At 41.1% G+C, this 11,120-nt stretch overlaps 1 protein-coding gene across 2 annotated transcripts; it reads left to right on the forward strand.

The window, feature by feature from the left end:
* The first annotated feature begins 217 nt into the window (after window positions 1–217).
* On the forward strand, window positions 218–8,963 carry LOC119341699 (probable transmembrane GTPase FZO-like, chloroplastic). 2 transcript variants are annotated; one of them, XM_037613565.1, is made up of 11 exons: window positions 218–855; window positions 1,154–1,716; window positions 1,837–1,905; window positions 2,632–2,829; window positions 3,359–3,490; window positions 4,702–4,788; window positions 4,890–5,333; window positions 5,861–6,028; window positions 6,772–7,002; window positions 8,097–8,212; window positions 8,335–8,963. In XM_037613565.1, the coding sequence occupies exons 1-11, from the start codon at window positions 231–233 to the stop codon at window positions 8,615–8,617; spliced, it is 2,916 nt and encodes a 971-aa protein (XP_037469462.1). In that variant the 5' UTR covers window positions 218–230; the 3' UTR covers window positions 8,618–8,963. The 2 variants fall into 2 exon arrangements, with proteins under 2 accessions (XP_037469462.1, XP_037469469.1); XM_037613572.1 differs by lacking the exons at window positions 6,772–7,002; window positions 8,097–8,212; window positions 8,335–8,963 and adding exons at window positions 6,102–6,156; window positions 6,224–6,660.
* Window positions 8,964–11,120: the final 2,157 nt, after the last annotated feature.

Consider the following 11,120-nt stretch of genomic DNA (forward strand, 5'->3'; position numbering starts at 1 on the left):
ACATCAAGAGTCATTGCTGCGCACGTTTTCTACAAATCAATTGCATGAGAACTTTGTTCTGGAACACTAATTCTTTATGATTTTCCTGTCAAAAGCTTCCAAACCAAATGAGTCTATTTTTTGCTTTAGAATCGAATGGAGGGCAACCTAAAGCATGGTTCAGCTACTAGTCAAAACAGCGTCGGCTTCCCATGAAATGACTTCACCGGGGAAAACCCCGCGGCCCCGCCATGCGGCGGTGCTCTACTCCGTCTCGTCCCCCATCCTATCCAACCAAATCCGGGACAAACTCTGCTCCACCACCTCCCACTCCCCACTTCGCCTCGCTCTCTGCTCCGCTGTCCACGCGCGCGCGCGCACTCCTATCCTTGTCGCTCTCCATGTTGGCCCCTTCCACCGCCACCGCCACCGCCACCTGCCTCCTCCTGCCGCGCTCGGCCGCCGCCAGCCGGGGCCTACCCTTGCACTCCCTCCTCCTCTCACGCCGTCGCCCCCGCCACCGCTGCGCCGTCGACGCCAGCAGCGCCGCCGCTTCCGGCGGCGGCGGCGCTGCCAAGGAGCCGCCCAGGACGCTGTTCCCTGGCGGGTTCAAGCGGCCGGAGATCCAGGTACCGGCGCTCGTCCTCCGTGTTGGCGTCGACGAGGCTCTCGGCTCTGGTGACGCGGTGTCCGCCGCCCTGGCGCGGGGCGTGGGGATCGTCGTGCTCGAGGCCGGGGAGGAGGGCGGCGGGCGCGCGTACGAGGCCGCGCGCGCGCTCAAGGCGGCGGTAGGGGACCGCGCGTACCTGCTCATCGCGGAGCGAGTCGACGTCGCCTCCGCGGTCGGGGCGAGCGGCGTCGTGCTAGCCGACGATGGTTGGTGACTGAATTCTCTCCAGCTCCTGTTGCATACTGTAGCTGCTTGCTTACATTTGGTGGACGGGCAGTTAGTTATGCAGAATATGGCGAATTTTGATTGAATTCTCCCAGCTCGTGTTGCGTAGCTGTCCTTTGGTGAAGCGGCAGTTAGTTATTTAGAATGTTCGAACTTACATTTTGCGCCATTTCAGTTTTATTTTTGCATTTTCTAGCCTACCAGGAAGTTATTATTATCACCGATTGCATTGCAGCATTATGATTTTCTTAAGAAGTTTGTGTCTCGTTTTTGATGCAGGTATTCCTGCTATTGTTGCAAGGAGTATGATGATGAAATCCAACTCTGACTCCATATATCTCCCGCTTGTCGCTAGAACTATACGGTCCTCGGACTCTGCCAGAAGCGCTACTAGTTCTGAGGGGGCTGATTTCCTTATCGTAAATACCGGGACGGGTGACTTCTCGAGTGTTTTGAATGGTGCTGGTGCTCAGCATGTGAAGATTCCAGTTTTCTTCACTTTAAATGATTTGCAAAGCGAAGGGTCTTATTCTGATACCACATCCAAGCTGTTCCAGTCTGGTGCATCTGGAATTGTTTTGTCTTTGACTGGCATCCAACATCTTACTGACAATATCATAGAAAGGGATTTTTTAAAAGTGGATAGCACCGGTACAGTACCACAAGCCACTTCCTCTTCTGCTAGCGCGTTGGAAGAAACAAATAATGTAATGGTCCTAACTCGTGAGAAGACAAAAGTTGCTGGATTTACAAAACTGGATGAAAAAGTGATGCAGCTAATAGCGATGGAAAAGCCTATTCTTAGTGAAGCTGTTGATGTTATCCGCAAGGCAGCACCAATGGTGATCATCTAATGTTACACATTTGGTAGTTGAAGATCCCTGGAATGAACTCAGTATACTTCATGTCTTCGTCTCTAGAATATGCTTCACTTGAATATAATTTTTGATACATTGTCACAGATGGAAGAGGCTGAACTTCTGGTTGATGCTGCTTCTCGCCTGAGTGAGCCATTTTTGTTGGTTATTGTGGTAATTTTGTGTTTACATTACATATTGGTTATGACATCATCCATATGTGTTAGAATTTGGTTATTACTATGCATTTTCCATAAAGCAGGAATCAACATTTTTTTCCACCAAGGGATATTGATATTTTGTGTAGTGTTTTAGAGCCACCAAAAGTTCTGACCATGTTGAATCAACCATTGCCAGTTTACCACTTAGCATTTAGTGCTGTTTTAATTTTTTTTCTTGTCTTGCTAAATATGGTCATGACTTCAAATTCGTGTCCTCTTTTCTATTTGTGCTTTCTTTCTTTCCTCAGTATAATAGAAGAAATAGTATTTCCACTATGCTTGCTCCGATGGTAACGAAACCCACTCCTCGGCACTGAAAAATCTGTCCATTAACATCCTCATTCAACAAGTCACTTCCTTAATGGTTAGGCATTTGCATAAGCCCACATAAGCTCAGTAGATTTCTAATGCTGGTATCACAATAACATAATCAGATTGTAATCTAATTAGAGTGGTGCGCACATGTCCTTTTCTACAGTTGCGTAGCTAACCTGCTGGTGTCTTCTGTTGTCCTGCAAAACTATTTTCTTTGAACTGAAAAGCGAGCATACCTTCTTATTCACTACAATTTTTTTGCCGTGGTTTCTCAGTAATGTTCAACTCATTCATGTTTTCTGACATGCTGGCTTTTCTATTAATTTTATAAACCACTTATCCGGATTCCTGCAATGTATATCAGGGTGAATTTAACTCGGGAAAATCAACCTTTATAAATGCTCTACTTGGAAGGAAGTATCTTCAGGAAGGAGTTGTACCCACGACAAATGAGATCACACTGCTCTCATATTCAGAGGTTGATTCTGAAAGCATGGAACGATGTGAGCGGCACCCGGATGGTCAATTCACATGCTATTTATCGGCTCCAATTTTAAAAGAGGTAACTATATAATTGAAGTACAATCATGTTTGTACTCCTTGATTATCTCATAGGAGTGCGCTACGCAATTTTGTTCTTAAATGCTAGTACCTTTTTTCTCCGGTGCATCTAATCAAAGATGCTAGCCTTTTGTCCAATACTGTGTTAGCTGAATAAACTAGCTACATTGGGATAGGTGAATAGTGGATATAAACCCTACGGGAATGCTCGACGATATATTAGTTCTGAGGAAGCATTTTGCAAGTATAAGGAATAAGGATGGATTATCAGGAACACAGCTTTTTATCCTACAACATGCTGTAGTTCTCACAAAACACAGCCTGTGTTATAGTTGTATCGAATTGGCTGCAGGTCAGCATTTGTTACATCTTAAGGTGCCAAAGGCAATGGCACCCTGTTCCACCTTATTTTCTCTTAGTGTACTAGGTTGCATGGCTGCTAGTTGCAAGGCCAAATTAGCAGTGCATTTTCCTTGTTTTATGACTCCATGTCCTTGTTCGTGATGTCTTCTTTGTGTACTATTGAACAGATGAACCTAGTTGATACACCTGGAACAAATGTCATTCTCCAGAGGCAGCAGCGACTCACTGAAGAATATGTGCCACGAGCTGACTTGATACTCTTTGTACTGTCATCAGATAGACCATTGACTGAGAGTGAGGTAAGGGTTATAATTTATTATGCCAATTGGTTATACACTTTATAGTAATTGCTGTTAGTGAAGAGAGGATGACATGCTGCAGTGAAAGTAACTGAATCAAATAGTACACTAGTATATTCAGCAGATTGATAATCTGTGAAGCACATACTAGTTACGCAATCACATGGTGGTCTGCATGAGTTTTTGGATTGAAGTATATATGTAACTTCCACTCCAGCTGCTTGTAACTCACATGCATTGTATGGTTTTTATGGCTCACTTGGTTTGATGTTTGCCACACCACACTTTCTTAGGTAGTTGTTAGTTCATCATCAGCGAGTTATTTGCTCGGCTTTTGGACTAGCTATTTCCATACTTGTTCTGGTCATTTTCTTCGCCAGCCCTTCTGAAGCTTATTTTGGCAAAGTTTTTCCACGAACCAAACAGGCCGGAGCTGTCTCAGCTTTTAACATTGGATTAGCTTAGTTAATTCCCTATTAGTGATTCTCTTAAATCTATTTGTTATTGTATGTGCTATCAAAATTTTAGGTATTTTTTAATCTATTTTAGTGACAAATGTACCTGTATTTAGAATGCTCTAATACGCACCTGGGACATTTTTGTAATACAATCAATCTAGTCTTTGATCAGTTCATCTGTGTTGTACTTGGCATACACAACTCCCTTTTTTTTTAATGTATGAACATAATTCCTAATTCCTTGTTTGATATTGGTACACTTATAGAAGAAATTCTGGAGGTTTTTGTTAGATGAACTGAAATATACAAAGTAGCCAATACCAACTGACCCAAATATAATATCTACAAAACCAATTTAGTATGTTAGTTCTGGCCTTTGCAGACTACTGCAGTGATTCTGCTCTGATGCATACTAGGTAAATTATAAAGTTGCCAACCCAACGATTCTGTTCACCTCAAACTGGTTGCATCACATATCTACTAACCAAACTTCTATCCCCACAATTACGAAAATGAATTGGACAGTCCATGCCACTGGGGCTGCTGGACCTAGGGTTAGAAAAGCTCATCTTATTCTAGAATTCTGATTTATCATTTGAAGGATGTTATGGTATTTTTTTCCGGAAATTTCTACTGAGGTTTCCAGACCAGCGCATGCATCTCCTAGCTTCGATTCGACCGGCATTGTCTGTTTTCTTAAAAATATTCTCTTGTATCTCTAATAGAGTCAAAATCTTTGTTTGGAACTTCTAGGTCGGATTTCTCCAGTATGTCCAGCAGTGGAAGAAGAAAGTAGTATTTGTTCTAAACAAATTGGACCTCTATCGGAACAGTGATGAGGTTTGATACTTATATGTTCAGTGTTCCAGATCTCAGCATGATAGTCTTCCATATTTGCCATTTTGCTGATCTTGTGGGTTTGCTTCTCACTCCAATTGTAGCTTGAAGAGGCCACTGCCTTTATCAAGGAAAACGCAAGGAAATTACTCAACACTGAGGATGTAACACTGTTTCCTGTATCTTCACGCTCTGCTCTGGAAGTCAAACTTTCATATTCAAAGAAAAATGATAGGGAGCACCATGGGGAAGTTTTGTTAAGTGATCCTAGATGGAGAAGCAGCAAGTTTTATGATCTTGAGCATTACCTACTGAGCTTTTTAGATGGTTCAACAGATACTGGAAAGGAAAGGGTCCGACTGAAACTTGAAACACCAATTGGTATTGCAGATCGTTTGCTAACTTCATGTCAAAGACTTGTGAAACTAGAACATGAAAAGGCTATTGATGACTTGACATCCATCAGGGATCTTGTTTCTGGTGCAAACAACTATGCTTTGAAAATTGAGGCTGATAGCAATTCCTGGCAGAAGCAGATTTCGTCTCTTGTAGGTGTTTCAAATATGATTTCTTTTGTTTTATCCATATATTTTCAAGTTCTGTTTGTGATATATCACTTTGGAAAACAAAGGCATACTTTTCTTCGTTTTCTTGGTTTGCTGCAAAATATTGGCATACAAATTTGATGATGCTTTCCTACCTTTCGCTTATCTATTTCCCCCTCTCCGCGGCACACATGCCTTGTACTTCCCCTTAGTAGGCCCTGCGAGTGCGTGCTTGTGGAGTTGTGGCAGGGTGCGTGCGCGCGCGCGTGTTGTTTGTGTGTGTGTGTGTGGTGCGCGTGTGTGCGGATCTATGTTGTATTTGGCTTTTCTTTAAAAATGCAATTAGGAGGGGTAGTTAGTCATTAACCATGCCATTGCCTTCGACCTTAGTCTGCTTATGTGGTCGATATGCCCTAAATGTATTGTGATATTTATATTCCTGTTGCTTACCTAGAATTGCCATTTGGTGAGAGCTAACATTTTTCCCCTGCTGATCGAGAATGTGCTTCTATTTTCTTTTCTTCATGCAGATTGAGAGAGCAAAAAGTCGAGCTATAACGCTCATGGAATCTACACTTCAGTTGTCAAACATTGACCTTATTTTTACATACATGCTCACAGGAGAAAAAGGGCCTTCCGCCAAAGCCACATCGTTTGTTCAAAATGATATTCTGAGTCCTGCCCTTGACGATGCAGCTGTACGTTTGGCAACTACATTTATCATGTTCAATAAATGAAGTTTTATTTTTTTACAGTTTGATATTTCCCCAGATTTGGTATTATGAGGCTCATGCCTGAATTTTCCCAACTTTGATGCAAACAACTGGTATAGCACAATATTTGCTGCCTATTGCTTCCCAGCCAGCCACACCATACTGGCAGTAACATATTAGGTGAACATTCCAAATTAGAGTAACCATCGGGCAGCTGGGACTCGAACTCAGAGCTAACCATAAGAATTAGCCAAGTTGAACAGGTGAAAACTGGGCTTCGGAACTTTGCTACCTCCGGCAACATTATCTGTGCTAAGAGGATCATTGTCTAGGCTATCTGCAGACCACCCACTTCCATCTATTATTTCTGTATTTCTTGTAGAGTTTTGCAGTTCATTGAATGTGGGCACAGGCATGTCCACCTAATATGTTGAAGCTTCTCAAATGAGTGGATTTCATTTAGTGTTACAATATCTCAGCGTTTTGCAAACGTAGTAAGCCTCATAATAGCATGCCTACCTAATCCGTCGAAGCTTTTCAAATGTGTTGATTTCATTTAGTGTTACAATATTGCAGTGTTTTATTAAATGTATTATTAAGCCTCATAATAAGGCTGTAATAGTTTTTTCAATATAATTCATGCTTTTTATCCACATGATTTTATTATTTGCTTCACCATGCTTACGATTCATGTTATGAAAATAAATATTTCTTTTATTTTTGTGCAGGATTTATTGGGTGAATATTCAAAATGGTTGAGTTCTAGCAATACCCGTGAAGCAAATTTATATCTGGAGTGTTTCCATGAAAGATGGAATTCATTGGTTAGTCAGGAAGAAAGTGTCTCATCAGATCGAACTGAGCTTGTTAATGAAGGAGAGAAACTCAGCATAAAAGTGCTGGATGGCTTCAGTGCTACTGCTGCTGCTAAGGTTTTTGAAGAAGAAATTCGTGAAGTGGTATGTCTACTAAAATTTATAGTTTTTCCCTTTCTTGTCACACACTTTATTTTCATTCCATAAACATTATGGTAAGTTTATCTAAACAAATCGTTTTAATAAAAAAGAAAAGAAAATGTGACTTCCACTCCCTCAAATTTCAGCAAAGATTTTTTTATGCTAATTAATATTTTAAAATGAAAACTGCTGGAACATGCTACTAGTGTCTGTTACTTTGTTTATCTATTTTCTTAGCAAGATAGAGGGAAGATTTGTTTTAATCATTTAATGCACATTCTGTATAATTGGTTATCAAATCTTCTGTTCCTAGTAATGCATGTAAATAAAACGTTTATGCGAATTTTCCTGAGCATAAGCATCATGGTTGTGCCTTTCTGGACAATTAGCAATTTACGCTTTGAAGAAATTAGACCGGCATTTGGAGAATCCTGTATGACCCACCTTTGATGTTTTGCTGGATTATGTGTGCATACCTTTTCAGAGTATTTGGAATGATCAGATGTGGTATCAGTGTTTAAGATGCATAAAAAATAGTAACCCAGCCTGTTTTGGATAATGCGCCTGATCACCTCCCTCTCACTAAATCATGCACGTGGAATTCTATTTAAGTTGGTAACCCAGCCTGTTTTGAGGAAGATATGAGGGGAGATTACTAAATTATCACGCTTCATTTTGAGAAGGGTGGGAGAGTGCTTTGAGTGTATTGCAAATTAATGTCAAAAATAAAAATAAAAATAAAATGAGAGTAGTATACGAAAAACATTTACACTTGTATTTTCCAACAATTCCTAACAAAGATCTTTTAGTTTTAGCAGAGGGAGTACTCCACATTTAAGGTTTTAAATGCTAGGTTCGACTGAATACTATGTAGCTTTAAACCACATAGTTTGAATACCATGTGACATATGTGGTAAGCAATCCAAACAATAAAAAAAACACATAGTTTGGAAAGACTTCAAAGTTCAAAATGCTTGTTCGCTCGGTTATGAGTTTAATCTTCAGCATGTCTACATTAGAGTCTGTGTCTCTGGTTTTGTTATACTTGTATTTTCATGTCTGTTTATCATTCTGAGCTCTGCTATTGTGTCGTGAAGGCTACGGGAACTTTTGGAGGGCTTGGGGTTGCGGGATTGTCAGCCTCTCTTTTGACTTCTGTTCTAACAACTACACTCGAAGATCTACTTGCTCTTGCTCTTTGCTCAGCTGGCGGGTAATTTTTAATTTATAATTATAAACCACTCTTTTACAAGTTATGATTGGAATGCACGCGATGGGCAGATACTTAACGAAGTATATGCATATTAATCTGCTGTGCATTTGTCCCCTTTTCAGGTTTTTTGCAATATCGAATTTCCCTGGTCGACGGAAGCTTGCGGTAGAGAAGGTCAGCAAGGCTGCCGATGAACTATCTCGTAAAGTTGATGAAGCTATTCAGAAGGATATATCTCAGAGTGGTAGTAAGCTAGTCCAGTTCGTAGACACTGCCAGCAAACCGTACCAGGAAGCATGCCAGCGAAAAATTGACTGGCTGCAGGGTGTTCAGGGTGAGTTGTCCGCCGTTGAGCGTAAGCTCCAAACTCTGAAAATCGACATCCAAAATCTGCACGGATCGTGACGGTACTTGCCTTTGTTGACGTTTTCTTCATTCGTTTGCACGTCCACACCGCTCATCAAATTTTGTTTGGTCCTGTACCGTGATGATGCCGGTGTAGAGCAGTTCCTGTATGATGATAGGTATGTCTGTAATATATATGTATGTTGTACGTTCCAACCAAATGCCATGAATCATGTCTCGAGGTAGTTGCCCCTAGGGTCAGCACAGAAAGCTTTGCAAACTGTAAGGGACCTACATCAGTACTCCGACTGTCCTATATGGTAGTGTTGGAAATCAATGTGTTAATATTGATTGCTGGTTCATACACTTAACTCTGAATTCTTCCTGACCTCAGGCCTCAAAATTATCGGATAAGTTGCTTCTCAATACTTTGAACTTGTTTCTTCTTCTTAGAGATAGTATTCCAAGATGGCAAATATTCGGAGATGACTATGAAAACACCTCTCTGGATCCTCGAATTGAAAGAGAGATTGAGAGGGATCAAGAATCCTAATTCTCGCTATTTGGAATGGATCCAATTCTATTGAGTCTGACTCATAGTTATCATTTCTCTTTAGCAAAGAATGACCTTGGTTATCAAAGGATTGAACAACCGGGATCCATTTACTTATGATAGCTTCTGGCCGGCTAGTGGAAGCATTTTGATTGGTGACAATCTGAAAATGAAAATTGTCAAAGTGGTTCTAGAGAGCAACCTACAAAACTTGTGGAGGCGACATTTGCTACTTATGTATAGGGGGGGATCTAGATGTTCTTTTGCTGCCACTTCTGATCTTTGTAATCTTTCTCACTTTCAGCTTCAGTTTAAACATAGAAGAGAGAATTAAGCACGTACAAAACCATCTGTTTGCCAAAAGTTAAGCTTTGCTGTGAACATTATGAATCTTCTTTCTGGGCTGAGTAGTTGTATGAAAACTGAAAGTTAGATCTGTTACATAAGTAGCCTTTTTCATTAGTTCGAACTTTTGATTGCGTTGGCTAGTGCATGAAACTTAACATGGTATCAGAGTTAAGGTCTTGAGTTCCAAGTCCTGGCTTTCGCAATTTATTAAAAATTGCTGGTAGCCCCCCTTTGTGTCCACATATAAGGTGTTACAGTATATGTGGATTGCACTAGCCCTTGGTTGCATTGGCTAATGCATGAAACTTAACAAGATTTACACTACTCTAACAATGATAACTCTACGAGCAGAACTGTTTAAATAATTGACCAAATGCTTCTTTTCTTATCACTTTTTTATAAGCTGATGGTGACGGTTCTTGTGAGCATTGGCAAGAAGCTCATGTGCTCCATGTCTACATTTGGAATTTAGATGAATTACCTAGCCTCAGTTTGCTGCATCAGAATTGCTCAAAAAACTGGCTGCTATTATATCGTCTCATTTGTTCTTAATAACTGAGAGAGCTTTCCAATTCCAACCTAGCTCGCTATTGAGATGGAATGTGCACCACTAGTCAATTTGGTACAGAGTTGAGAACGATAGCTGAACAATCGCGAGGGCACAATGTGCACATCTTTGTAGAAGAACATTCCAGAACATTCTTGAGCCGTCACGTGTAATAACTGTAGTACATACAAATGCACTCATTGTTTTACCGTGCGTAGGGAACACGCGGGCCTTGTAGAAAAGGTGCGAAGCCTTGTGATAATTTTGTACTAGAAAGCGAATTCAATATACGTACGCAGGTACTCCTTCGTTCCAAAATAGATGATCCAAGTTTGTACTAATTTTGTACTAAGGTTAGTACAGAGTTGGGTCATCTATTTTGGAACGGAGGGAGTATCAGCGTAGCGTAAACATGGTACAATGTGCGTAAGCACTCAAACTTGTTCTTTCTCCAGGATTGGAAAAAGGGGGCATCTTGTGCTTGTGAGAAACATATGTCAAACACTGAACTTGTTCTTTCTCTAGGACCGGAAAAAAGGCCCTTAAAAGTGTAGACATTCGGCGAGCAATGTAGTGGTAGTACCAGCAAGCGATCGAAAATTTTATTCGTATTCGAAGAGCAGATTAATTAACAAGCAGTTGAATTTTCGAGGCACCGAAACCTTAGCGGGGTGCCTAGTTCCTAGTATTAATCCCATCTGTTTGTCCTTGTTTATGCAAATTTCGCTAAAGCATGTCTTCTGATCCGTTAGTCCCCCTGTCCCTCCCTGTCCCTGACCCCCTCCCTACACCATCAGCGGCATATAAGCTTTTGTGTTTAAATTAAGCCTAGAATGTGCGATCATTTTTTTTTTTGCGGGTGAAGAATGTGCGATCCCTTGAAAAGAAGCTGGACACATTCAAAGCTTGATAGGCGCGCAGAAAGGTTCGGCCATTGTTTAGCTCGCCCGGCTTAAAAGCGCTCGAGTTGAGTTGACATCATTCGGCCGTGTTTCAATTTTGAAAAGGGTAGGTGACTAGCTAGCTGTTCCCTTTGGGTTTTTAGGGGACAAAACAGCTTCCTAGCTAGCTAAAAATATACTCCCTCCATTTCAATGAACGGGATGCACACCCAA

The sequence above is a fragment of the Triticum dicoccoides genome, chromosome 1B, assembly GCF_002162155.2.
Source record: "Triticum dicoccoides isolate Atlit2015 ecotype Zavitan chromosome 1B, WEW_v2.0, whole genome shotgun sequence".
Classification (NCBI taxonomy): domain Eukaryota; kingdom Viridiplantae; phylum Streptophyta; class Magnoliopsida; order Poales; family Poaceae; genus Triticum; species Triticum dicoccoides.

Excerpts from the sequence above, each read along its gene's own strand:
- LOC119341699 (XM_037613565.1), top strand. The coding sequence starts at position 231 with ATGCGGCGGTGCTCTACTCCGTCTCGTCCCCCATCCTATCCAACCAAA. Across the intron at positions 5,334-5,860 it reads AGAAGCAGATTTCGTCTCTT|ATTGAGAGAGCAAAAAGTCG; the intron begins GTAGGTGTTTCA and ends TTCTTCATGCAG. Across the intron at positions 7,003-8,096 it reads AAGAAGAAATTCGTGAAGTG|GCTACGGGAACTTTTGGAGG; the intron begins GTATGTCTACTA and ends TGTGTCGTGAAG.